Genomic DNA, 27,492 nt, shown 5'->3' on the forward strand with positions numbered 1-27,492 from the left:
CTTGGTTAGATCGGTGACTTTGATAATGTTAGGTGATCAGCAGTGTCATTTTTTATATGGTATGAAATTCCTGCATGGGGCCAACTCTGCTGAAGCCCGTGGAGGGGATCCCACAGTTATCACAGGTAAAGCAACTCTCCGAGAAATTTCAGAATTTGGGAATAAGTTCTGTGGACAGCCCATGCATTTTCCTTCTCTCTTGCTACTTGATCTAGTTGCTTTACTGATGACCTGCTTGGGAAGCTAGGGAAGGAAAATTTGAAACAATAAGTCTTGTAATAACAGTTGCTGTTTTTTTTTGAGGACTAAGTGCCAGGCATTGAGCTAAGTAGTTCATATTCATTGTTTCATTTAGTCCCCGCTAAATGAGGATAAAGCACAATATTACTGTATTTGTAAGACATGGGTGGAAAAATTGACTCAGGGAGGTTAAGAAATTTGTTCAAGATCAAATAGCAGAGCCTGGATTCAATCCAAGTCAGTTTTACAGCAAAGCTTGGGCTCTTGTGCATGTGCTATGCTCTATTGCTCCCAGCATATAGGAGCACGCAAGGAACATAATAAAATTAGGCTAAGGGTAGCAAATGAAAACCACAATGAAGTACACCTACCAGGATGACTATAATAAAAAGATTTTAAAATTAAAAATAAAATGAAGGGCAACCTGGGTGGCTCAGTGGTTTAGCGCTGCCTTCAGCCAAGGGCTTGATCCTGGAGACCTGGGATCGAGTCCCATATCGGGTTCCCTGCATGGAGCCTGCTTCTCCTTCTGCCTGTGTCTCTGCCTTTCTCTCTCTCTCTCTCTCTCTCTCTCTGTCTCTCATGAAAAAATAAATAAAATCTTTAAAAAATAATAAAATGGAAAAATAACAAGTGCTAGCATGGAAGTTGGAATCCTTATACATTGCTGGTGGGGATACAAGATGGTGCAGCTGCCATAGAAAATAGTCTGAACATTCCTCAAAGAGCAAAACAGATTACCATACAATGCAGCAATCTCACTCCAAGGTATACACTAAAGAGAACTGAAAACATGCTTACTCAAAAGTGTACACACAAATGTTCAAAGCAGCATTATTCATAGTAATCAAACACCAGAATAATTCATATGTCCATCACCCAATGAATGGATAGACAACACGAGGACATTCATGTGAAATTATTCTAAGTGAAAGAAGCCACTATGAGTCTATGGATATGGAATATCCAGAAGTGAGTCTATGGATATGGAATATCCAGAAGTGAGTCTATGGATATGGAATATCCAGAAGTGACAAATTCATAGAGATAGAAGGCAGATTAGTGGTTCTCCGGGGCTGAGTGGGGGTGCTCTGGGGAGGGACTGCTCATGGGTATCTTTTGGGAGTGATGAAAATGTTCTGGAATTCTGTACTAATGATAGTTTCACAACATAGTGAATATACTAAAATTCACTGAAATATATACTTTAAAATAGTGAAATTTATGTTATGTGAGGTATATGTTAATTTTTTCAAAGGCGACTTCAGGCCCCAGAGGTCCTTGAATACTAGGCTAAAGTATCTGGGTCTCCTTTAGAGACAACAGGGAGCTGCTGAAAGTTTCTTTCTTTTTTTTTTTTTTTTTTATTTAAGATTTTTTAAAGATTTATTTACTTGTGAGAGACACACAGAGAGAGGCAGAGACACAGGCAGAGGGAGAAGCAGGCTCCATGCACTGGGAGCCCGACATGGGATTCGATCCCGGGTCTCCAGAATCGCACCCTGGGCCAAAGGCAGGCGCTAAACCACTGCGCCACCCAGGGATCCCTATAGCAAGTGTTTAATAAACATTAGCTCCTTCCTCCCCTTTCTCCCTCCCTCAATTTGACACTAAGCCTCCATGTCTCCTGGAGGAAAATAGCTCTTTTTTGTTTGGATCCTAACAGAAAACCTTCTGTTTTAGTTGAAACCACTCTTGCTATAGTTCTCCTGGTTCACTTCCTGGGGGTTCCTAGCCTCTGGCTGCTGGACAGGTTTACCCTAGAGCATCTTCTTCCTCTTCCTCCCTCTTCCTCACTACATCTTCCTCCTCTCCTCCAGCACTTTCTCTTCTTCCTCTTTTTTTTTAATTTTTAGAAAAGTTTTTATTTATTTATTTAAGTAATCTCTACACCCAACATGGGGCTTGAACTCAGAACTCTTGAGATAAAGAGTCACATGCTCTTCTGGCTAAGCCAGCCAGGCACTCTTTCTTCCTTTAAAATTTTTTTTGAAAGAATGGTTTTCTAAAAAACTGTTATAGATTTTTAACTTCACCCAAAAATCATTCACCAGATAAGTTCTATACCTTCCTTATCTCCACTTTTCTTCATTTCTCCCTCCTTCTTCCCCCATCTCACCCATACAGCAAGGAACTCAGCAGAAAAAAATCAGGTTGCCCTGGTTTTTTTTTTTTTTTTTTTTAATTTATGATAGTCACACAGAGAGAGAGAGAGAGAGAGAGGCAGAGACACAGGCAGAGGGAGAAGCAGGTCCCATGCACTGGGAGCCCGATGTCGGATTCGATCCAGGGTCTCCAGGATCACGCCCTGGGCCAAAGGCAGGCGCCAAACCGCTGCGCCACCCAGGGATCCCTGCCCTGGGTTCTAATTCTGGCTCCCCATCCTGCTGATTATCTGGCTACACTCATAGGCTCAATGCTCTCATTTGCATAATGCTGTTCTAATAATAATGATTGTATCAACTCCTGGGGTTCTTTTGAGGATGGTATTCGTTAAAGAGCTTATGTGATGCCTGGTACATCCGCGCCCTCAGTGAATTATGGCTGGAGCATCACTTACTATACAGGTAGGGTGTCAGGCATGGCAAAAGTCCTGATATTTATTTAGAAATGGATATCATCCCTTGAATCTCTATGTGTAGGATGCATTAAAGGCTTTGACATGGAGGACTACTTTAAGTGACAACGCTCTTCCCAAAGTCCTAACAGTAGATAGCAGCTTCCAAGAAATGGTTTGAAGTGCCATTATCAAGGGGGGACGGGGGCTTTAGGGGATTTTAGGGTCAGCAAACATCAAATGAGTGAACTCACAGAGTTTGGCGGGGATTTCCCACGAGGCCCCGCCCCCGGCTGAGTCACCAAACCCCTGGGTTTGACCTGCAGCCCAGCTCAGCAGCAGAACCTCACTGCTCTTGAAGATCAAGGAGTGGAAAGTTCTTCACCAGCCCTGAGATCTTAAGGTTTGTTCCTCTGGGGCAGCTGGGGGGAATGGAGTTGGGGCGAGGATAGAAGCTTTATTCCCTTTCTCCATGTCTAGACTTTTTTGCCTTCCAATTTCTAATAACTTTTATTCCATAGCCTATTAAATAAAGCTCAAGTACCTGGTCAAAAAACATTTCTTACTTCTTAGTTTTGTTACTTTATGAGCTTTAAATCTCAAAATGGGCAAATGTATGTCTGTTAAGAAAATGTGATAATGTGTTGAGTAGAGCGGTGCTTCAACATTTTAGCAATTGGGTGTTGAAATTTTCACATATTGTTCCGACAAACGAGAAAGAGTGATAATGAGCTATTTCCCCACTGAGCTGAACTGCTGGATAAGGACGGACAGGTTGTCATTTTAACAACTCTATCTCAGAGGCAGGAAACAGCTGGCATTGTTGAAATCTGGATGCTGATGCTAAGTGTCTATGAAAGTCCCCAAAAATTCTTGTTATTGTTATTTCTGCATTTTGGCAAAACATGTTGGAAAGTGCACTCTTAGCCTTTGGCAAATCTGCACAAAACTATATGTGTAGTCATGCTTTACTATCATAGAAGTATCTCTGCATTTGCCACCTTTCCCATAATATTCCATCATTAATTGTTTCTGAAAAACCCTGAGTTATGGTCTTGTAGAATTGCATGGGCAGTGGTTGAAATATAGATAATCCTAAAAAGGAGAAACTATCTCATTCTTGGAAATTTTTACCTTTTGCAGAGTGGTATTTGTGAGACCAGCTACTTTGATTAAAACTCTTTTGGGATCTGCTTTGCACGTATCCTATTTATGCAAGATTTCACCATGGGCAATGGCTATTACAACATAGTGGCTACCGTGTTGTTGGTCATGAATTTTGAGAGGACAAGATCCATACAGGATTCCTGTAGTAAATGCCCAGCTGGTAAGAACCAAATTAACATGTGTGTTTCATTATGGTTCATTAGCTAGTAGCCAGGGTTAATGAGTTCTGTTTCAATGATCTTTTTATTCATTCATTTTGAAATATTTCTCAGATGCTACATCTTAACTGTATGAATGTAGCCATGTTTTCTTTCTATCAGTTTATTTGTTGTAATATCTATACTTTGTAATTCTGTGACTATGCTAAGGGCAGTTTTGCAAATGTATAATTTTAAAAAGTCAAACAAAATAAAATGTAAAATGTGCCACCTAGAAACTGAGCATTGTTTCATACTTTAGTTTTCGTGTGAACTTCATAATACCTGGGGTGATGACTGTGCATTGTCAACCACATACGCCTATTATCTACCTTCTTAGGTACTTTCTGTGGGAAAAACAAGAGTCAGATCTGCATTCCTTGTCCTCCAAATAGTTTCTCCAGCACCAGTGGACAAAAGGCCTGTGACATTTGCAGGCAGTGTGAAGGTATGCTTTAAAAGATGCATGTTGATCTGGACATATTGGGAAGACAGGTTTTTATTCCCTAGTGTATTGATCTTTGTGGAAAGTATTAAGTGTTAAATATGCTGTTTCCTCTGTCAAAAGGCAGGTCCAGTACAATAATTCGCTATAAAAGCAATAATTTGTAGATTGAGCTTTTAAATATCAGAGATATTTTGACGAGAGACAAGCTTTTAATTAGGAAAATGTAAAAACATCTTCTATAGAGATTTATTTATTTATTTTTAAAGATTTTATTGATTTATTCATGAGAGGAACACAGAGAGAGGCAAAGACACAGAGGGAGAAGCAGACTCCTCAAGGGGAGCCCAATATGGGACTCGATCCCAGGACCCCAGGATCATGACCTGAGCCCAAGGCAGATGCCCAACCACTGAGCCACCCAGGCGTCCTTTCTATAGAAATTTAAAAATAAGCTTTATACTTTTAAGGTGATTAGGAACATTATAAGAGTGCGCATGGTTTTCATGGGGTTTTTTAAATTATGATTTTTATTGCAGAATATAAACTTGCTTCCTGAATTCAGAGGTCAAGTGTAATATAACTTGGGGAATTTTGTAGGTGTTTTCAGGACCAAGAAGGTGTGTTCCCCCATCAGCAATGCAGAGTGTGAGTGCATCTCAGGATTCCACTGCTTGGGGGCAGGATGCACTATGTGTGAACAGGATTGTAAACAAGGTCAAGAATTAACCAAACAGGGTAGGTTTGTTCTTCTTCAATCCAGATCAAGTTTGTTTATCTAGACATATGCCATTAGTTTAAGTCTTGGTCCTTTGAATATAAAGTAAAATATAGATGGGTAGAACCTTAAAAATCACCACTGAGTCACATATATGATATTTACAAAATTATTTTTCAGTCAGTGGAAATAATTTGAAGTCACATTTGTTATTCACCAGGGTCATGCATTTGCATACATTACATATATATACATATATATATATAGTGCGTGTGTATATATATATATATATATATATATACACACACACACAATAGTCTATGTACAGTTAGAATAAAAATATTAGTTGTCTTGGGATTTTGTTTCAAGAAGCATTACTGAACAGTCTGTAGATTGTATTAACTTAATGACTATTTTTTTAATTTATTTTTTATTGGTGTTCAATTTACCAACATACAGAATAACCCCCAGTGGCCGTCACCCATTCACTCCCACCCCCCGCCCTCCTCCCCTTCTACCACCCCTAGTTCGTTTCCCAGAGTTAGCAGTCTTTACGTTCTGTCTCCCTTTCTGATATTTCCCACACATTTCTTCTCCCTTCCCTTATATTCCCTTTCACTATTATTTATATTCCCCACATGAATGAGAACATATAATGTTTGTCCTTCTCCGACTTCACTCAGCAGTTAATGACTATTATTAGGTAACTATGTTCATCTTAGGAAAACTTATGAAATCATGAAAATATTCCTTTTTTTCCCTTGATAACCATTATAGATTCTCTTTATAAATACCATTTATTTGCTATATGACATTCCACTTGGGTGACTAAGTCCTTCCCTTTAAAAATTTTTTTATTTAAATTCAATTAATTAACATATAATGTATTATTGGTTTCCGAGATAGAGTTCAGTGATTCATCAGTCTTATACAACATTACATCATCTGCCCTCCTTAATGTCCATCACCCAGTTACCTTGTCCCCACATTCACCTCCCCTCCAGCGACCCTCAGTTTATTTCCTATGATTAAGAGTCTCTTATGGTTTGTCTCCCTCCCTGATTTCGTCTTTATTTTTTCCTCTCTTCCCCTATGATCCTCTGTTTTGTTTCTTAAATTCCACATGTGACTGAGGTCTGATATGAGGATTGGCACCCGAGCTTTCTTTCAATGTCCATTAGCATGATAAATGGTTTTCCACCCCCTTACTTTCAGTCTGGAGGTGTCTTTGGGTCTAAAATGAGTCTCTTGCAGACAGCATATCTATGGGTCTTGCTTCTTTATCCAATCTGATACCTTGTGTCTTTCGATTGGAGCATTTAGACCACTTACATTCACAGTAGCTATTGAAAGATATGAATTAGTGCCATTGTATTACCTGTAAAGTTACTATAAAGTTACTGTTTCTGTATGTTGTCTCTGCTCCTTTCTGGTCTAAATATTCCCTTTTTAATTATTGCTTTAATTTTTATGCAGGTTGTAAAGACTGCCGCTTTGGGACATTTAATGATCAGAAACATGGCATCTGTCAACCCTGGACAAAGTATGTATAATTTCATTTTGCTTTCAAAATAAAGGATCTCAGTTAACCTTTTAAAACAAAGAATGTTATAATTGAAACTTAAAAAAAAAATCTATCAAGTATCCTGGGGAACCTGGCTGGTGCAGTTTTTGGAACGATCCAGGGTCTTGATCTCAGGATCATGAGTTCAAGCCCCACATGCACGTGCAGCCTACTTAAAAAGCCTATCAAGTATAGGCATAGAAGAGCATACAAATAGGCAGCATTACCTATAAATAGGTAATAATTATTTGATACACAAAGTAGGCATTTTCTACAGAAATAATGCCCAGAGCATTTAGCTCAGATGGCTGGAACTTTGTTACTGTCTGCCCCAGCTGTTCTGTTCTGTTTCCTTCCAATCTCTTTGCTGCCTCTTACCTTTCCTTACTGATCAATCAGCCCATCTTCAAGAGTGCAATGCCACAGCACTGAGAATGATACAAGAAGGGTAAAATATGTTTCCTACCCTCAAAAACATAACACCTACTTGGGCAAACAAGCCCATCACAGAAGTAAAATAGCCAACAGCATACATGGGAATTTGTTGACTTGTGTAATCAGGATCAGAGCTACTCAAAGTGTGGTCTGCAGATGGGTGCTAGCCCATGGACAGTTTGTGGTGTTCATAGCAAAAACACTACACACACTAAAAGTGAGTGTTTAGAATCGTTTAAGTCAATTGACAGTGGTGTGCCTGTCAACTCTAATAAAAATGGAGGTCTTGTATTTTGTATACCTTTGTTCTTTTTTTTTTCATTTGATTTTCTTACTAGAAAATCATTTTTATTATTATTTTACATTGACATTCTTAGGTTTTACAAAAATATTGGTTGGTACACATTGGTAAATTTTTTTAAGGTCTTTCAACACAAATAGTTTAGAGAAGTCAATGAGTCTGCATGGAAAGCGGGATTAAATTGGTTTTGGAAGAAGAGTGGGTTTGCATTAGATAAAGGGATGAAGGAAAAGATATAGGACAATGATGATGGTGATGATGATGATGATGATGATGATGATGATAGCTACCATTTATTGGAATGTATGTGTCTGGGTTCATAAAATCCAGCCCCTGCAAGTGTGTCTCTGGGATCATTCATCTGCTCTTCACAACAGTGCTGGCAGTATGTATACCTTATTTTACAGATGAGAAAATAGGCTTAGAGAGATTTTCTTAACTTTCCCATGGTCATTCTGCACAGGGACAGACCCAGGGCTCAAACCCTAGTATGTCTGAGGCCAACATGTCATAGGGTTAAGAACTCCTAACCCCTTATATATGCCAGAGATGGTCAAATATGCTTAAGAAATTAAGGGTGAGAGACTAACCAGGCAAAACAGTCTGGGGACAGTTGTGGGACAAGGCTCCCCAGCTGGGAAGAAAGAAGAACCCAGTTAGGTCAGTAGAACAGGGTGAATTATGGAGAACTGTGAACGCTGGAGGAAGCCAGCCAGTCAAGTGTATATTTTCCATAATATCTTTATGAACTCGGACCCACACATCTTTGTCACTAGGCTGCATTACTGGATGGAAAATGTCAATATTTTTTATTAGAATGATCTGTACCTAAATTAATTATTTGAATTCTTTTCCTTGGATTTTCTAAGCTGTTCTTTGGATGGCAAGTCTGTACTTGTGAATGGGACGAAGGAAAGTGATGCAGTATGTGGACCAGCCTCGGCTGGCTTCTCTCCAGGTACAGCCTCTGCCACCACGCCAGCCCCTGCAAGAGATCCAGGTAGCTGGTTCACTGCTATTAAATCAGAGTGGATGTATTGTGGCTATTCTGATTGGAATCTAATTTGCCTCAATACTGTGACATCTCACATCTCTGCCTAAAACAGGCACCTCCTGCATGCCTTCCTTCTTTTATCCTGGCATCAAGAAACCCATCAATATTTTCCAAATATTTGTCATGAAATCTGAGACATGCATTTGTAAGCAGAGCAAGGTGAGACTTGACCCAGATAAATACTATACCTTTGATAATGTGAAATAAAGGGGATTATAGAGTCCCAGATTTTCTATATTCTAGAGAGGTCAAGCCACTTAACTTTTGTGGATGTCTAGAAAAATTATTCTAAAAAGGTTTTCCTATATGCAGGCAAGTGTATTAAGTTAGCTGGTTGGAGATGACCAAGGCACTGATTCTCCTTGTGATCAGGGGTTTACCAATGTAACTATAAATATAAATATACTTGCAAAACTGAATATCTGCATGCATTTCTCCTTTTGCTCTTTTTTAAAGGTCATACCTCCCAGATCATCATCTTCTTTCTCGCACTGATGTCAGTTGCCGTGCTGTTCCTGGTGTTCTTTCTCATCCTCCGCTTCTCTGTCATTAAACATGGCAGAAAGAAACTCCTGTATTTATTCAAACAACGTAAGATCAATATAAACATATTTGATGCGAGCTCTTTTGAGGCAAGGCTTTTTACAGGACAAAGGAAAAGATTCTTTTTTTTTGGTTAGGATAGCACAGTGGTTATCAAGGAGGGGCAATTTTGCCCTGAAGCGGACATTTGGTAATGTCTGGAGACAGTTTTGGTGGTCACAACATTGGGGGTGTGGAAGGTATCTAGAAAAGAGTCAGAGATGCTGCTAAAATTCTATAATGCACAGGAAAACAATTATCCTCCCAAGCTCTCACAAAACCTCTGATTTAAAGAATTATACTTCCCACCTTCACCCCCACCTACAATGAAAATGCTTTGCAAGAGTAATGATGAGTAATTAGTGAGCTGCAATGAAAATGTAATCCATTTAAAAAATTTTTAGGCTATTTAAAAAAACTTTCTATTTTGAAATAATTATAGGTTTACAGGAAGTTGTAAAGACAGCACAGAAAAGTCTCATGTGTCGTTTATGGGGTTACATCTTCTACACAGTATGAAGACCAGGCAGTTGACATTGGCATGTTGTGTGTCTATAGCTGTATGTCATTTGATCGCATGTATAGATTGGTGTAACCTCCAGCACAACCAATACAGATGTATTCCCTCACCACCGGGATCGCACTCCTGCTGGTCCTTTGTGGTCACATCCACTCCCTCCCAGCAGCCACAAGTCTGTTTCCCACTTCTACGCTTCTGTCACTTCGAGGATGTTATATAGATAGAAGCATGCAATGTGTAAGAGGATTATACGGGTGTGACCTTTTCAGATTGTTTTTTTCATTGTCAGCTTAGTGCCACTGAGATCCATCCAAGGCATGATGTGCTTCAACAATGGGGTTTTTGTTTGTTTGTTTGTTTTTTAATTTTATTTATTCATGAGAGATACAGAAAGAGAGGGAGAGGCAGAGACACAGGCAGAAGGAGAAGCAGGCTCCATGCAGGGAGCCTGATGTGGGATTCGAGCCCGGAATTCCGGGATCACGCCCTGGGCTGAAGGCAGGTGCTAACCCACTGAGCAGGGATCCCTGTTTGTTTTTTTAATTGCTGACCAGCATCCGTGGCATCATTGAACCTCACTGTTCACCAAATAAGGGACATTTTGGTTGTTTCTAGTTTTTAACTATGAAGCCTTTGTGATTTTATTTATTTATTTGAGAGCGAGAAAGAGAGAGCATGCATGCACATGAGTGGAGGGAGGGCAGAGGGTGAAGGAGAGAGAATCTCAGGCAGACTGTACATTGAGCCCAGAGCTGGATGCAAGGCTTGATCTCGCAACCATGAGATAATGACCTGAGGTGAAACCAAGAGTCAGGTGCTTAACCAACTGACTCACTCAGGTGCCTACATTTTATATTTGAAGTGAATTTCTTATAGACAACATATAATGGTCACTCTACTAATCTCCACCTTTAATTGGTGTATTTATTTTTTTATTTTTATTTTTTTTTTAATTTTTTTTTTTATTTATTTATGATAGGCAAACAGTGAGAGAGAGAGAGAGGCAGAGACACAGGCAGAGGGAGAAGCAGGCTCCATGCACCGGGAGCCTGACGTGGGATTTGATCCTGGGTCTCCAGGATCGCGCCCTGGGCCAAAGGCAGGCGCTAAACCGCTGCGCCACACAGGGATCCCTAATTGGTGTATTTAAACCATGTATTATTTAATGTAATTATTTATATGTTAAGGCTTAAGATACTATTTTATTTTTTGCTTTCTGTTTGCTTTCTCTGGTTTTCATTTCTCTGCATTCCTAGGATTATTTGAACATTTTTTTAGAAATCCACTTTGACTTGACTATACTTTTTTTTTTAATGTAGCTCTTTGAATAGCTCTTGTAATGGCTGCTTTAGTTATTATAGATAATTTATCCATCTACTAGTATCAACATTATAACACTTTGAATAAGGTATGAAATATTACCTCCCTTTGCGTCCTTTAACTCCCCCTAATTTATAATACACATACCTTCAATATTACCACTACGTACTTTGAGAATCATATTAGACACTGTTATAATTTTTGCTTCACTGTCAAACATAATTTGGAAAACTCAAGGGAAGGAAAATTTACTGTATCTACCCATATATTTGTTCATTCCTTTTTTCTTTATTCCTTCTTGATGTTCCAAGATTCTTTCTTTTATCATTTCTCTTCTATATAGAGAATTTCCTTTAGCTATTGTTTTAGAATAGACCTCCTGGTCTCCTTCTGGTGACAATTCTCTTAGCTTTTCATCTGAGAATATCTTGATTTCCTCTTCATTCCTGAAAGATATTTTCACCAGGTATTGAATTTGGGCTTTCAGGAGTTGTCATCAAGCCTTCTGGTTAGATGGGGCTGGAAGACATTCTCCACATCAGGTGGAGTTGTAATTTAACTCTTTGCCTGGGCATGGGCAAATCAAGCTCTATAGCAGGCAAAACTCCTTGTTTGAGGATCTGAATCAGGCAGATTTCACCTCCTCAACTTCCCTGGTCAAGCTGAGCCTTCCACTTGGTTCTGTGGATAAACAAAGCTACTGGTTGGGATTGCTATTTGGACTCTGCAAATATGTACTCAGTCTGCCAATATCTGTGTGCTGGTTGCTGCAAACTCCTCTTGCTTCTCCACCACAGTTAGAATCCTGGTGGTGGGTCCTACAGATTCCCTTGCCATCCCTGTGATGTGAGATCAGAATAGGAGCCCCTGTAAGGTGACTCCAATACTGGGAGAAAGTGGTGGTTACCTTGAGGTTCTCTTTTCCCACTGGAGGAACCAGAGGCTTAGCGAGACCTATCGGTGTAGTGCTTGCTGGTCTGCAGCAGGGACAATGTGGTCAACATAACTGCTTCTCTTACCCTCCTAATACAATCTGTTGTGGTCTCTGTGCTGCAAAGGTAGGGATGCTGCAGTTTCATCCTCATGTTCTAGGATCTATCTGTGGAGTCTTGTTCTTAAATGGTTGTCAGTTGTTCTTCTTATGAAGGAGACCAGTCAGGAGCAAACTGTGTTGCCAACTTGTGATGTCACTCCCTTTGATTACTTTTTTTTTTTTTTTTTAATAGTAAGAAACATGTAATATCAAGGCAGGCCCTTTTGCTTTGTTGGGCTATTTTATAAAATCTGTTTAAGATGAAAAGTTGCTCAGGGTTGGGTGGCTCAGTTGGTTACGCATCTGACTCTTGTTTTTGGCTCAGGTCATGATCTCAGGGTGCTGGGATCGGGCCTGCATTGGGCTCCACAATTGTCCCTCTCCTTCTGCTCCCTCATCCATGGAGAGATGCATGGATGCTCTCTCTCTATTTCACATAAATAAATACAATCTTTAAAAAAAAGATGGAAAGTTGCTCAGCAGTAACATAAATACTTCACACTAACATGTAAAAGAAAACAAGGAAGCTAATGCACAAATCAGTTCTTTAATTGCTGGTCAATGGAAGTAGTGGGAGTATCTTTAATATCTTGGTGCCAGATGCATTTCATTTAAAAGAAACTGTCTGGTGTGTAATCTGAGTAACCCTCTAGACTAAAATATATACTGTTTAATTGAAACTATGGTTATGTTCGGGATATGACTAATTTTGTACTATGGTGATTCATGCTCAAGTTTTTAGCCATTGTAGAAAATAAAGAAAATCATTTTTCAGGACCAATAAGAGTCATTGGTAAGAAGAAATTGTAAATAATCCTGAGAAAAACCTCCTACTTGCTGTCATCTCTCTTACTGATGAACTTGTTCAAATTAGAGTTGAGCATGGTTGCTACTTAGAGATGTTCTGTGACTGTGATTTATGGAAAATGAATATTAAATGGTTAAAACAAACAATGAAAGATAAGTTGCTTTTAAATTATTTTTCAGCATTTATGAGACCAGTACAAACTGCCCAAGAGGAAGATGCCTGTAGTTGCCGATTTCCAGAAGAAGAAGAAGGAGAATGTGACCTGTAAAGCAGAAATCCAAAACTCCACTGGGACGGTCTTGAGAAGAATCAAGGGAGAAACTTGAGTGATCCCACCATAATATCTTTCTAAATTGAAAAACATCATCCTAGATAAGACTCAGGATTATCCCCAAGTTTTCTTGAAATGCTTATAGGTTGGCCTTTAAAAACATACCCCTTTTAGTGCATGAATGGGACAGAGCAGATGGGAAAGGGGCATTTTCCAGATAATGCTTAATAAGCTTCAGCAAATTTGCTTTTGAAATCCAAAGAAAATGATACTTAAAATTACATCATGTAGGCCAATGGTCCAGTTAAAATGATAATCAAAAATCAATTCTGTTTTTTTTGTGCGTATGCTAATTTAACATATAACAAAAAGCCATAAGATGCAGGAAATACTCTCAACGAAATTTTCCATTAGTTCAGATATTCAATACAATGAGCTCTATTGATGTGAGGGGTGGAGGAGTTATGACAGTGCCCAAATTTGAGGTCAAGGGAAAAATATCTCAGACCTTGAGGAAGAGTTTTGGAAAGCATTCCTGTGTCTTTGCACATTTTGTGGTCCCTCTATCTTTGTGTCTTCTACTTTTATGCTGCTCTTCTTAGAACCAGGGCTTATGTTTTGTTTTTTTGTTGTTGTTGTTTAAAATTTTATTTATTTATTATTGAAGTATAATTAGCACAAAGTGTTGTGTTAATTTCAGGTGTATAGCATAGTGGCCCCACAATTCTGTACATTACCCAGTGCTCACCATGATAAGTGTTGTCCCCATCTGTCACCATACAATATTATTACAGTACTATAGACTGTACTCCCAATATGATACTTTTCATCTCTGTGACTTATTTATTTTATAATTAGAAGTTTGTGTCTCTTAGTCCTCTTCATCTCTTTTGCCCATTAAAAAAATTGGCTTATGTGTTTTTAATTCTTAAGAACATTAAAAATAATCTCTGATAAATGGAACAGGTAGGAATGAACAATCCCATGAACCCATAGCCCATCCAGAGTACTAAAGCAGGAGTGCTTAAATTCCCATGGGCCAAATCTGAGGGGTCGTGTGCCTTTGTAGGGTTTATGAACTAAAAATTATTTTTACATGTTTAAATAATTAAAAACAAATGAAAATAAGAGTAATATCCCACGATTTGAAAAAGTATGCCAAATTCAAATTTCAGAGTCTGTAAATAAAGTTTTATTGGAACACACAGCCACAGTCAGGTGGTTTTGCATTATAACAGCAGAGTTGAGTAGAGACAAGAGACTGTATCTCTATCTCACAAAGCCTAAAATATTTCACATCTGAGCCTTTGTAGGGTCAGAGTCAAGGTCAGAGTGTCCATCTGTGTGTTACTTCCCTCCCTCATCTTCTGCCTAATTCCCCACCTTGCCCCCGGGCGCACCCTCTTTCAGGACCATCAATTCAATCCATTCCTTTGCTCAAAAAAAAAAAAAAAAAAAAAATCATTGCTGCTATATTTATGTATCCCAAAGCTATGTTAGTTTTGCTTGTTTTTGAGCTTTATAAAAATGATACTGTGCTGCATGTGACTTGCTTTGATCACTCAAAATCCTATTGATAAGACTTGTTCACGTTATTGTGAGTAACTAGAATGCATCCTTTTGATGATTGTATAATTTTGCAAATATACCACAATTTATCAATCCACTCTGAACGAAAGGACATTTGAGTTGTTTCCAGGTTTTTTTTACAGTTATAGACAATGTTGGTATGAAGGTTCTTTTGTGTATGTTCTGTGGAAGAGTGTCTCTAGGGAAATTTCCTTAGAGTGAAATTTCTGGATCTTAGGGCATATGAATGTTCAACCTTTTGATCTAAGTTATGCAGAAATAACAAACAATCGTCCTTACCCTCCTCACCTTCTCCACTCCCAAATCTTAATGGATCACAGCAAAACAGCAGAGATGCATTTCTTTTGGTCATCACAGGCTAATGGCAGGCTGGCCATGGCTTCACCCCACATTGTTTCACTCAGATATAGGTGGAGGGAGAAGCTTCTACTTGGAATATTGGTCATCTGATGGCAAAGAGGGTACTGGCCACTTTGCTCAGAGAGGATTGGTTAGGTTCTAGCCTTTAGAGCAAGTCATACAGCGAAGCTGTGCATCAACAGAGCAGAGGGGAAAAAAAAGAAACAGAGCAGAAGGCATAATCTTCACACAGGGAGGACCAGAAAATATGTCTGTACCATAAGAAGTCGGCTCTGGTGCTGAACTGCTTTTCAGAGCAGTGGTTCTAAGTCATGCTCCTATCAGCCTCACTGAATCCCATCCTTGCTACCCTCTGGGATTGTCAGACCCTTAATTTTGCCCATTTAGTGGGTATAAGAGGGTATCTCACTGTGGTTTCATTTTGCATTTCCTGAATTACTAATGAGCATCTTGTTACATGTTTTTTTTTTTTTAAGATTTTATTTATTTATTCATTATAGTCACACAGAGAGACAGAGAGGCAGAGACACAGGCAGAGGGAGAAGCAGGCTCCATGCACCGGGAGCCCGACGTGGGATTCGATCCGGGGTCTCCAGGATCGCGCCCTGGGCCAAAGGCAGGCGCCAAACCGCTGTGCCACCCAGGGATCCCTTGTTACATGTTTTTATATCATTTGTGTTTCTTTTTGTGAAATGCTTGCTCATGTTCTTGCTCATTAAAAAAAAAAAAATTTACTTATTTATTTGAAAGAAAGAAGGCATTCATGGAGGGGCAAAAGGGAGGGAAAGGAGAAAGAGAATCCTCAAGAAGACTCTCCACCAAGTACAGAGCCCATTCATCTCAAGACCACAAGATCATGACCTGAGCCGAAATCAAAAGCCAGACACTTAACCAAATGAGCTGCCCATGTGCTCCATTTTTTGCTCATTTTTAAAAACTTGGTTGTCTTTTCCTTATTGTTCATAGTTCTTCATATATTCTAGATAATAATCTTGGACACTTGTATGTATTATAAATATCTGCTTTGTTTGTAATTTTTCCCTCATTTACATTGTGGCTTTTCAGTCTTTCTAGTAATAAGCAAAAAAATAATCTTACTTTAAGTTTAAAGCTCATTTCTTTTTTTTTTTAAGATTTTATTTATTTATTCATGAGAGACACAGAGAGAGAGGCAGAAACATAGGCAGAGACAGAAGCAGGGACTTGATCCCAGGATCCTGGGATCACTGAGCCAAAAACAGACGCTAAACCACTGAGCCATCCAGGTGCCCCTACAGCTCATTTCTTTTTTCTTTCTTTTTTTTTTTTATGATAGTCACTCACAGAGAGAGGAGAGAGAGAGAGAGAGAGAGAGAGAGAGGCAGAGACATAGGCAGAGGGAGAAGCAGGCTCCATGCACAGGGAGCCGGACGTGGGATTCGATCCGGGGTCTCCAGGATCGCGCCCTGGGCCAAAGGCAGGCGCCAAACCGCTGCCCCACCCAGGGATCCCCCTACAGCTCATTTCTTATACAGTTAACACTTTTTTGTGTGCTGATTAAAGAAGCCCCTCTCTACCCCAGTATCATATACTTCCTTATCTTTTTTTTTTTTTTTCTGAAAGTTTTAAGAGTCTATATAAGTCTAAGCTATCAAGAACTGGTTATTGTGTATGTTGTGAGGTCATGTTCAACTTTGAGTTCTGTGCGTGGATCATCACTAGACCCAGTACCATTTATTCCATGGTCCATCTTTTCCCCAAGGGTCTGCACTACCACCTCTGCCCTTCACAGATTTTCCACATGTCTGAGCGTCTGTTCCTGGGTTCTCTACTCTGTTCAGTTGGTAAAGGAGTCTGCCTCCACGCAAATACCACACTTTGTTACTGTAGCTTTATAAAAGCTCTTGATACCTAATAGGACAAATATTTATTTATTTATTTATTTATTTATTTATTTATTTATTTATTTAGACAAGTATTTAATGTCCAACAAAGTTTTATAAAGTTTCTCCAGGCTTTGTTTTTACATCCTTTATCAGACTTATTTCTAGGTACCTTGCTTTGTGTTTGCTTCTTATTTTAGAATTTATTTATTTATTTATTTATTTTTTTAATGCAGGCTCCATGTTCAACGTGGGGCTTGAACTCACAACCCTGAGATCAAGAGTTGCTCACTCTATTGACTGAGCCAACCAACCAGGCCTTGCTTTTTAGGTGGTTTTGTTTGTTGTCAGAGTATAAAGATGTAGTTGATTTGCTTATATTAGTTTATAGCCAGCTTCCTTTCTAAACTTATTATTTCTGATAGTACATATGTAGATTCTTTTGGGTTTTCTGTACAGATAATCATGTTATTTGCAATAATAATTGTTTCTTCTTTTCCTAATCCTTTGTCTTTTATGTCTTTTCTGCTTGATTTAGTGCTGGATCTTGCAGTACAATGTACTAGTCTTTTCCATCTTATTTATGGGGGATATTTTCAGGACTTTTTTTGGTAAATATACTTGATCAAGTTAAGTTCCCTTCTGCTCTTGGCTTGTGAAGAGGGCTAGTTTTTATTTTTATTTTTATTTTATTTATTTATGTATTTATTTATTTATTTATTTTTTAGTTTTTATTTTTAAATCATGAATGTGTTTTGAATTTTACCAAATGATTTTTCTGAGAGAGAAAAGAATAATTTGCCGATGACTCAGCCAGTTGTCCTATCATCTTTGATTTGGATCTGAATTTCAGCCACATTCCAAGAAAATCACTACCTGAAAGAAATTTAATGTAATAATAGATATTTCTGTTTTTCCCCCTTCTTTAAAAGATGCATTTTTAAAAAATGCTTTGGTGCATGATGTAATTATATATGCTCAAAAAATTTGTTGTTTTATTTTAAATAGATAAAGTACCTTCATTTGTCTTTGAATCTTGAGGATTACCAGTGCCATTTCAGGAACAAGCCTGGAGTACAAATTCTAGAGTGGCATCCCCTCTCAGCTTTGGACACAGGGTGTATAACTCTCTGTTGTCCATTATCCACATACACAAAGGGATTGGTCAGGCTCTCCCATCTTGGGTCCCCCTCTATAACTCAACTAAACTTATCTGTCCCAGATTAGAAATACAGAAAATAAACAAATAGTTTATTGTGTTTATTACACAGCCTGTACGATACTTTTGTCATAGTATATTTTAGTATAATATGCAAAACTTAAAAGTGAAAACCACAGGAACTTAGGGTAGGAGTCATTTTCCCCCTAAATAACAGTTAACAAAGAAAGAAAATCAAGACAGAATATTATGATTCCCTTTGGGGGTTAATTTAGGAATCCAATAGTTAAATTTGATAGAAATGAGTGTACCTTTTTTACAAAAATAAATGAGCATATTTAGGGATGTGCATATTGGAAACATTTTTCTAAATGCTTAAAAACAAGCTTAAGTTACTTCTGAAACACGTTTTTATTTTCTTTTTGTTGGAAGGTATCATTCTGATGGAAACTTTTTTTTTTATTTTTTGATGGAAACTTTTGATATGAGGGGCACATGGCTGCTAAAGTGGGTGTCTTTCTTCTGTGCAGACCAGACCTTTCCATTTGTGGGTGAGAGGTACCCATGGACCTCAGCTTGGGTGCGTTATTTGTGGTCAGTGTGTGGTGGGGTGGGGAGACTGACTGGTCATTACTGATGTTTTTTGAAAAGCACTCTAGAATAAAACACAAAGCTATCATTTTCACAGAAAAAAAGAATAAGAAAAGCTTATTTTAAAAAAATGTCTTATTACTATTGCAACATCAAATTGTAAAGGCTAATAATGAAATAACATGCCATTCTTTGTAAACCAGGGAAGCAGGCTTTAGTGCCAGGGTATGTGACAGATTTAAAGTTTGGGATTTCTTAAAAAAATAAAATAAAATAAAGTGTGGGATTTCTTGCTCCCAACAATATTACCAATATTGATTCTGATGGCTGTGTTTCAAATTAATTATCATTGAAGCCTTTCAAATAGATCTTTTACAAATTTATTGAAGAGGCTGACTCTGACTCTGAAATACAGGCCATCCCTTCACTAAACTAGCATCTCTCCAGTGCTCTACACCAGGTACCATGTGAAGGCGTAGAGATAAAGGACCCAGTGGCCACCTGAGGGCTTTGAGTCCAGGGGACTAACCAGTACAACCAGAGAAGAGACACCAAGACCTACTGTGTGCCAGGAATACCACTGTGATAGAAGTTGGAAGGAGTGCTGCCTGACTGGTGCTCCAGCCTGGTAGGGAGACAACTGTTGTGATGGGGTAAGGGGGTAGGGCTCTGTGTGGTGGGAAGCTCACTCAAGAAGGGGTGGAGGGAAGGCTTCCGGGTGAGGAGGAGCTATCTACTTCCACTGTGCATTTCCCAGAAGGAGCAAAAGGCTCAAGAAATGGGAGGGAGGGCCAGGGCTGGGGACTGAGGGCAGATGAAGGCAGCTTCAAGGCCAGCAGGGACCAGATACCCAGATCTTACACGCTATGTTAGGAAGCTTGGATTTTAAACTGTAGACACTGACTTTGAAGCCAGGAAGGGATTTGATCAGATATGCACTTGGGAAAGATCTCCCTGATTACAGTAAGGAAATGGATCAAAGAGAGGCAAGACTAGACTCCAAGCCAGATGAGGGGGCTCCTGCAGGAGTCGGGGTGAGCCTGTTGGGATGAGGCACGAGGCCTGATTTCTGACCCAGGCAGCTGCGGGGAATGGTGCGTAGGCAGAGCCAAGGTCCTGCAGGAGGCGCTGTTGGAAGAAGGAGCTGGTCCAGTGTCAGCACAGACCGGGGGGTTGCCCGGCAAAGGGCTATGTTGATGGTGGGAGAGAGGGACAGGGGAAAGTGGCTTTCAGAGGCCAGGGCAGGGTCTCCAGAATCCAGTAGACAAGAGAAGAGTCAGGCTCACCAAAGGTCACCAAGATGCCAGGAGGTGACAATAAAACATACCTTACATTTAGCAACTTTGGAAGGCCTTTTGGGGGAATATTAACTGTGAAAGCCAAGCCCTGAGACTGAGAAAGGCATGGGAAGTGACAGTAAATGCATTCACACTTTTCAAGATTCAGACAGTGAAAGAAAGGAGATGATGTGAGACCTGAGGGCTGCCTGCGGCCTTGGGGTAGAACATCACATAAAACATGGGATACCCAGTTAAACCCGATCTTCACTTAAACTGCAATGACTTATGCTCAAGGCAACATTTGGGTCATGCTTTTACTAAAAATTATCTTAAATTCAAATTTATCTGGAGTTCTGTATTTCTATTTGCTGAATTTGGCAAACCTAGTAAAAGGGGACCTAGTTGGGGGTTTAGGGGGTGCCTACACCTCTGCCCCCACAGTTAAAAATCTGCCTATAACTTTGGACTTCCCCAAAACTTAACTACTAACAGCCTACTGTTGTCCAGAAGACTTAAGGCTAACAAAACAGCCAATTAACACATGTATGTGTAATGTGTATTACATGCTGTTTTCCTATAATAAAAACAGCCAGAGAAAATAAACTGTCAAGAAAATTACAAGGAATAGGCTTGCCTGGGTAGCTCAGCAGTTAAGTGCCTGCCTTCAGCCCAGGGCGTGATCCTGGAGTCCCGGGATCAAGTCCCACATCAGGTTCCCTGCATGGAGCCTGCTTCTCCCTCTGCCTGTGTCCCTGCCTCTCACTCTCTCTGTGTCTCTCATGAATAAATAAATAAAATCTTAAAAAAAAAGAAAATTACAAGGAAATATACATTTATAGTACTGTAAAAAAAATCCCTATATAAGTGGATCTATGGAGTTCTAACCCGTGATCTCTTTATCACTACATGTTACTAGTTTACTTACAATATATCTTGGTGTCACTGTGCTTTTGTTGATTTTGATGAGCCTTCTTTGTGCCTCCGGGATCTAGATGTTTGTTTCCTTCCCCAGATTACGGAAATTTTGAGCTGTAATTTCCTCAGATAAATTCTCTGTCCCCTTTCCCTCACTTCTTCTTCTGGGACTCCTATGACATGAATGTTATTACATTTGATGGAGTCACTGAGTTCCCTAAGTCTATTCTCATGATCCATGATTCTTCTCTCTCTGTTGTTGATCTTCCTTATTTTCCATTACTTTGTCTTCTGTGTCACAAGTTCATTCTTCTCCTTCTTCCAGCCTGCTGCTGTTCATTACTTCAAGCCTGTTTCCAATCTTGTTTATTGGGCTCTTCATCTCTGATTCTTTTTTAACTTTTTAAAAATCTGTGCAGAAGGGCTCCCTGATGTCTTCCACTATTTGCTGAAGCCCAGTGAGTATTCTTATGATTGCTGCTTTAAATTCTCCATCAGGTATGTTACTTATATCTGTTTCACTCAGATCTCTGGCCATAATCTTTTTTTTAAAATTTTTTTCTTTATTTATTTATGATAGTCACAGAGAGAGAGAGAGAGAGAGAGAGAGAGAGAGAGGCAGAGACACAGGCAGAGGGAGAAGCAGGCTCCATGCACCGGGAGCCCGACGTGGGATTCGATCCCGGGTCTCCAGGATCGCGCCCTGGGCCAAAGGCAGGCGCCAAACCGCTGCGCCACCCAGGGATCCCTCTGGCCATAATCTTATCTTGCTCTTTCATTTGGGATGAATTCCTTCATCTTGGCATTTTGTCCAAGTTTCTGCCTTCTTCCCCAGGTCAGAAAATGTCTACTTTTCTGTTATGTCTCCTGCTCCTAAAATAACAGTTATGTCTCCTGCTCCTGAAAATAATGGTTTTTTTGAAGAAGAGGTCATATGCTGTCCAGGGTCTGGTGCTTCATGGAGTGTCTCTGGTGTATGCTGCATGTGCTCTGTTACTGTGTTCTGGCTCCCCTATCCTTCAAGCTAGTCATCTGCAGAGGCTCTCTTTGCCTGCTATAGGCTGTGTTTGGTCCCTGGCCTGAGTGTGGTGAGTTTTAACGAGGTGGGCTCTGGTCTGCTTGTGAAATGAGACCTGACACCACCTCCACCAGAACTAAGGCCCTGCAGAACTCTCTGGGCAGGATACATGGTGTGGGCAGGGTTTTGTGCTGGTCTTCTGGAAAAAGGGCCTTCCTCGCTGGGACTGAGGTAAGCATGCCTGAGAAGCACAAACCGACCAGAGTACAGGGGTGTGGCACCGTATAAGCAAGTTAGGCAGCCAGTGTCCATGCTGCCTGCCTCCTGAAGGTGGCTCTGTGTTTATGCTGAGAGGTGGCAGGGGTGGGTGGGTAGGGGCAGTTATGAAATGGTGCCAGCCAGCTCCTTTGTTCCCAGAGAGGCATCTCACTGAAGGTTTGCCTCTCAGGGACGTGCTCTGAGAAGATTTTCAGATGGCTGTTTCTGTGCTGTATGCTCCCAGGTTGTTTGCCTGCCTTCTCTCCAAAAGCAACACAGTGCCCTTTGAGCTCTACCCCCATCAAGCCACTGACCTTTAAAACTCTAGGTTTTAAGCCCTGCTGGGGGGATCCCTGGGTGGCTCAGAGGTTTAGCGCCTGCCTTTGGCCCAGGGTGCGATTCTGGAGTTCTAGGATCGAGTCCCGCATCGGGCTCCCGGTATGGAGCCTGCTTCTCCCTCTGCCTATGTCTCTGCCTCTCTCTCTCTCTATGTCTATCATAAATAAAAAAAGCCCTCTTGGTTGCAGGAACTCACAAAATTCAGCCTCTCTCATTTTCAAGTCAGCAGCTTTGAGGAAACATTCTCCTGGTGCATTCCTTTGTGAGTTCCTTTCTCGTGTCCTTCTCTATGACCAGGGCCCCTTCCTCTCTACAGCAGCCATGATCTGTTTCTTCTCCAAATCACATCTCTGCACTTCCTACCTTCTTCAATATGGTCAATGTGGAGTTTTTTTCTGCCAGTCTTAAGGTTGATTTCTGGGGTATTTGAGAAGATTTGATAATTATCTAGTTGTGTTCATGGGACAAGACAAGCCTAGGGTCTTCCTACTCTCCTGCCATCTTCCTCCTCTTCTTCTAACCCACATTCTCTCCCTTCCCCCCACCTCTCTTTCTCTCCTAAGTAGGCTCCATGCCCAACATGGAGCTCAACACAGGGTTTGAACTCACAACCCTGATATCAAGACCTGACCTGAGATCAAGAGTCCAACGCTTAATGGACTGAGCCACCCAGGTGCCCTCTTGCATTCTCTTTTAATAAGAGAGACTCAAGGTGAGATGCAGATGCTTCAGAGAGTCTAGAATGGGGGTTGCAGCAGCTGGTGCCTAATGACCCAGAGTGCAGGGAACAGGGAGGATGGAAGATTCCGGCTTCATAGGAAGATGGGGGCCAGATGAATGCAGAGGCTGATAGTCTCCTGATCTTGATGGAGGAGAATAGAAAGGGTGCCTGCTAGAAAATTCTCTGGGGTCCTCTGTGGGTGTGGAGGATAATGCATGGGAGGCTGGAGGATGGGAGAACGGGACTTGTTTATGGGAGACTTGGATTGCTGCCAATCCAAGGCTCAGGAGAGGTGGAGCAAACTGCCCCCCAGGCCGAGGTTTTCCAGGGGGGGAGTGACAGAAGGTCAGAGGGACAACGAAGTTGAAGATACTGGCAAGAGAGTAGTAAAAGGATTCCACATTCAGATTTTACACATTAATTGTGTATTTGATATAAGGGCCATTTAAATTCCTTATTCAATCTTCCTGAAGACAGGTTAACAAAAACAAACACACAGGTTGATGATAGCAGCAGCGCCCTACAAAGCAGCCTCCTCTGGGAAATGGGGTGTGAGTGTTTCACAGGAACAGAGTTTCAGTTGTGAAAGATGAAAAAGCTGATGCGAACAGATGGTGGTGGTGACTGCACAGTATGAATGTGCTTCGTGTCCATAACCTGCACACCTAAAAATGGTTAAAATGGTAAATTTCATGTTATATATATTTTACCTCAATTTGAAAAAATAAATAATTCTTTAAAAACTACAACGAAGGCAGAGACAGGCTGTTTTATTGACTGCTCTGTCTCCCACACCGCCCACAGTGCCTGGCATGTAGGAGGTATTCAGTAAAGGCAAAATGAACAAGTAAATCAGCGAATGGCTGAATTCATCCAAGAGTCAGAGATGGCCAGAGGGTAAGTCAAGTCAACCGGCCACATATGCACACATAGTCTTTTGTTCTTGGGTTTCTTTCTTTCTACTTATGTGCTCAGGAGAGGTTTCTAAAAATTATCCAGCTTGGCAAAATACATCTTTTCTTCCTGACATATTACATCAAATACAAAGAAAAACACATGCCAGCTAAGAACTTGTCTGCTTTCACTTTGGGGGCCCCTTCCTCCTTCCTTTCTCCCCTGCCAGATATTTTCTCATCTTTCTGCACTTTCTGCAGCTGTTCTCCTGAAAGCTCCAGCTCAGCCCTCTGCTGGTCCAGACCTCAGGGCCACATTTCCGGGGATCTGCATCCAAAAAAATCCCCAGGATCATTCATGTAACTGTGCTTAGATATGCCACACCTTAAGATCATAGCTTTATTTTTATAACTTATAATTTTTTATTAGACAAATAACCTTTATAGATAATTAGGAAATACTGATAAGTTTAAAAAATAGTAAAACCACCATTTGCTCATATGGCTTTGTAATAGAGGAAGGGTCTGTTGAAGATGATCCACGTATGACACTGGGATGTGGATCAGGGAACCTTCCTGCCAGTGTTATTTTTTTTCTAGAATAATCTAAGTGTTGAATTAAAATTTCCTCCTGGTTCCAATCAAAGAAAGGGAAGCAAACAAGAGCTTCCCAGCATTCCCAGGGTGAAGTTCAAAATCTCAAGTCTGCATCCCAGCCAGCATGGAGCCAGTCTTCCACTGCGTATCACTTCTCCACACACACCATGCTGTTCCATGACTCTGGGTTTGACCATAGGTTTTCCCCTCTGCTTGAAATGCCCTTATCTGCCTGACAAAATCCTGCTCTTCTTTCAACATCTGCCAAAGCAGCCTCCTTCTGTGAGTCTGACCTCCCTCCATATAGCCCTCTCTCCCTCTTGGGTTCTCCCCTGCGCCTCCTATGTCACCCCATCCCTGTGCCTCTTGCAGTCTGCCCTGTGTCCATCTGTTGGTCTCCCTTACCTGGCTGTAAACCTCTTGAGAGCAGGAACTGTGGCTTACTCATCTCTGAATCCTCAATTCCTATGTAGTGTACTTTATGTGCTTAATAAATGCCTCCTAAATATATTGAGTGTCTCCTTTAAACCTGAATGGGGGACGGATGCCTGGGTGGCTCAGTTGGTTAAATGTCAGACTCTTGATATTGACTCAGGTCAGGGTTGTGAGATCGAGCCTTGCATCGGGCTTTGCGAGCTTAACATGTAGTCCGTTTGAGATTCTCTCTCTCTCTTCCTCTGCCCTGCCCCCTACTCACACTTTATAAACCAACCAACCAACCAACAAAATCTTAAATAAAGCAGAGGTGCAGGGAAACCTTACATATCACCTTAAGGAACACTGCAAGGAAAAGAGAGGCTTATCTGACTGACTAAACTTTTGGTGATTCTTGACAAATACCAGCAGTTTTCTCCTACGGAGTTCGTGAGTTCTTGACCACTTACACTAAAGAAAGAAGAAATGGTATGAAAATGGAGTAGTTTATATTTGAATTGTAATTGACCTAGGCAGGTGTTTGACTAAGGTTTTAAACTGATTGACTTTTGCATTTATACTCTTTTGTTATATAACATTCTCCATGGATACCCTCATGCAGCAAAAGATGGAAGGAAGGAGCAAGGCTCATCACCTGGGATTTTCAATCTGTCCCATATAATCCATGTATGGATTAGTTAGAGTTGGTACACAGGAAGTTTAAAAACCTTCCAGATTTAAACAGTATGGAGGTTCCTCAAAAAGTTAAACATAGAACTATCCTACAATCCAGTAATTGTGCTACTGGGTACTGACCCAAAGAATACCAAAACACTCATTCAAAAGGATACATGCACCCTTATGTTTACAGCAGCATTATTTGCAATAGCCTAACTATGGAAGCAGCTCAAATGTCCATCTGTAGATGAATCGATAAGGAAGAGGTCACACACACACACACACCCCACTGGAATATTATTCAGCCATAAAAAGAATGAAATCTTGCCATTTGCAACAACATGGATGAAGCCAGAGTGTATTAGTTTAAGTAAAATCAAGCAGAGCAAGACAAATACCATATGATTTCATTCATTTGTGGAATTTAAGAAATCAAACAGGGATCCCTGGGTGGCGCAGTGGTTTGGCGCCTGCCTTTGGCCTGGGGCGCGATCCTGGAGACCCGGGATCGAGTCCCACGTCGGGCTTCCGGTGCATGGAGCCTGCTTCTCCCTCTGCCTGTGTCTCTGCCTCTCTCTCTCTCTCTCTCTCTCTCTCTCTGTATGACTATCATAGATTAAAAAAAAAAAAGAAATCAAACAAATGAGCAAAGGGAAAAAAGAGAGAGAGAGAGACAAACCAAGAAAACTGTAGAGGACTCTTAACTGTAGAGGACACGCTGATGGTCACCAGATGGGTGAGATGAGGTGATGAGCACTGAGTAACCCATACAACTGTTGAATTGCTATTTAGTACACCTGGTCCTAACGTAACACTGGAATATGTAACTATATATAACTAATATAACTGTACTGGAATTAAAATGAAAACTTAATAAAAAAATTTAAAATAATCCTTCCAGATTTTACAACTATCTCAATCACAGTATTTCCAGCATAATTCGTAGAAGTTGATTTCAGAGGATTGCTTCCCTGGCCAAGGTCTGACTTGAATGAGACTGCTGAGTGGACACTGCTGACTTGACTCCAACCAAATACAGCCTAGGATGCTGTTCCTGGCCAACTGCAGGCTCATCCTTCTATCCTATGATGTCCTACATGAACTTCTCTTTTGTGCAGCCTGCTTTCCTGACAACCCAGGACAGTCAGAGCTCTGCTTCCTTTCACAGACTTCCATTCATTGTTTCAGTTTCATCCCCCAAAATGCTAACACTGGCTAACAGACATATTTATTTGACACATTCCTTAAAAACCAACGGTAAACACCAAATTTATATTAGAACCACACAAATTAAAATATACTGAAATTTACAATAAATAAATTCTAATACAATTTAGGAAAGCGTTTATTCTGAGATCTGAATTTTTGAAATCACAAAACCTAAAAATTCTAACTGCGGTAGTTGAGGGTCAAAAAATTCTTTCACCTAATTTTTATTGTGAAAAGTACATACTTTTCACAAAGTGATGAAACACATGAAGTTCATTTCCAAGATCCAAATTCAGAGTACTAGTCAAGGAGAAATAAGGTAACCATTTGTTTGGAGCCCTTTGGGTTCTCTCTCTCTCTTTTTTTTTTTTTGAAGCTCTATGATTTTGATTTTTT

General features: G+C 40.3%; 1 protein-coding gene and 1 long non-coding RNA gene across 4 annotated transcripts in view; one reads left to right on the top strand and one right to left on the bottom strand.

Annotated features, from left to right (window-relative positions):
* The first annotated feature begins 2,483 nt into the window (after positions 1-2,483).
* TNFRSF9 (TNF receptor superfamily member 9) lies at positions 2,484-14,890 on the top strand. Of its 2 annotated transcripts, none has more exons than XM_077891358.1 (8): positions 2,484-3,200; positions 3,941-4,124; positions 4,502-4,609; positions 5,207-5,344; positions 6,801-6,867; positions 8,494-8,624; positions 9,135-9,269; positions 13,121-14,890. In XM_077891358.1, exons 2-8 carry the CDS (start codon positions 4,010-4,012, stop codon positions 13,207-13,209), a joined length of 783 nt encoding a protein of 260 aa, XP_077747484.1. In that variant the 5' UTR covers positions 2,484-3,200; positions 3,941-4,009; the 3' UTR covers positions 13,210-14,890. The 2 variants fall into 2 exon arrangements, with proteins under 2 accessions (XP_077747484.1, XP_077747483.1); XM_077891357.1 differs by having other exon boundaries at positions 2,489-3,200; positions 8,494-8,582.
* Positions 8,417-27,492, bottom strand: part of LOC144310426 (uncharacterized) — a 36,995-nt gene continuing 17,919 nt past the window's right edge. The window contains exons 3-4 of one of the 2 annotated variants that reach the window (XR_013376155.1): positions 9,142-9,221; positions 8,417-8,609 (exon numbers count right to left, since the gene is read on the bottom strand). This is a non-coding gene — a long non-coding RNA (uncharacterized LOC144310426). Of the gene's footprint in view, positions 8,610-9,141; positions 9,222-23,304; positions 23,971-27,492 lie in introns of those variants that run through there. The other variant, XR_013376154.1, reaches the window with a different exon arrangement.

Source organism: Canis aureus, chromosome 3, assembly GCF_053574225.1.
Source record: "Canis aureus isolate CA01 chromosome 3, VMU_Caureus_v.1.0, whole genome shotgun sequence".
Classification (NCBI taxonomy): Eukaryota; Metazoa; Chordata; class Mammalia; order Carnivora; family Canidae; genus Canis; species Canis aureus.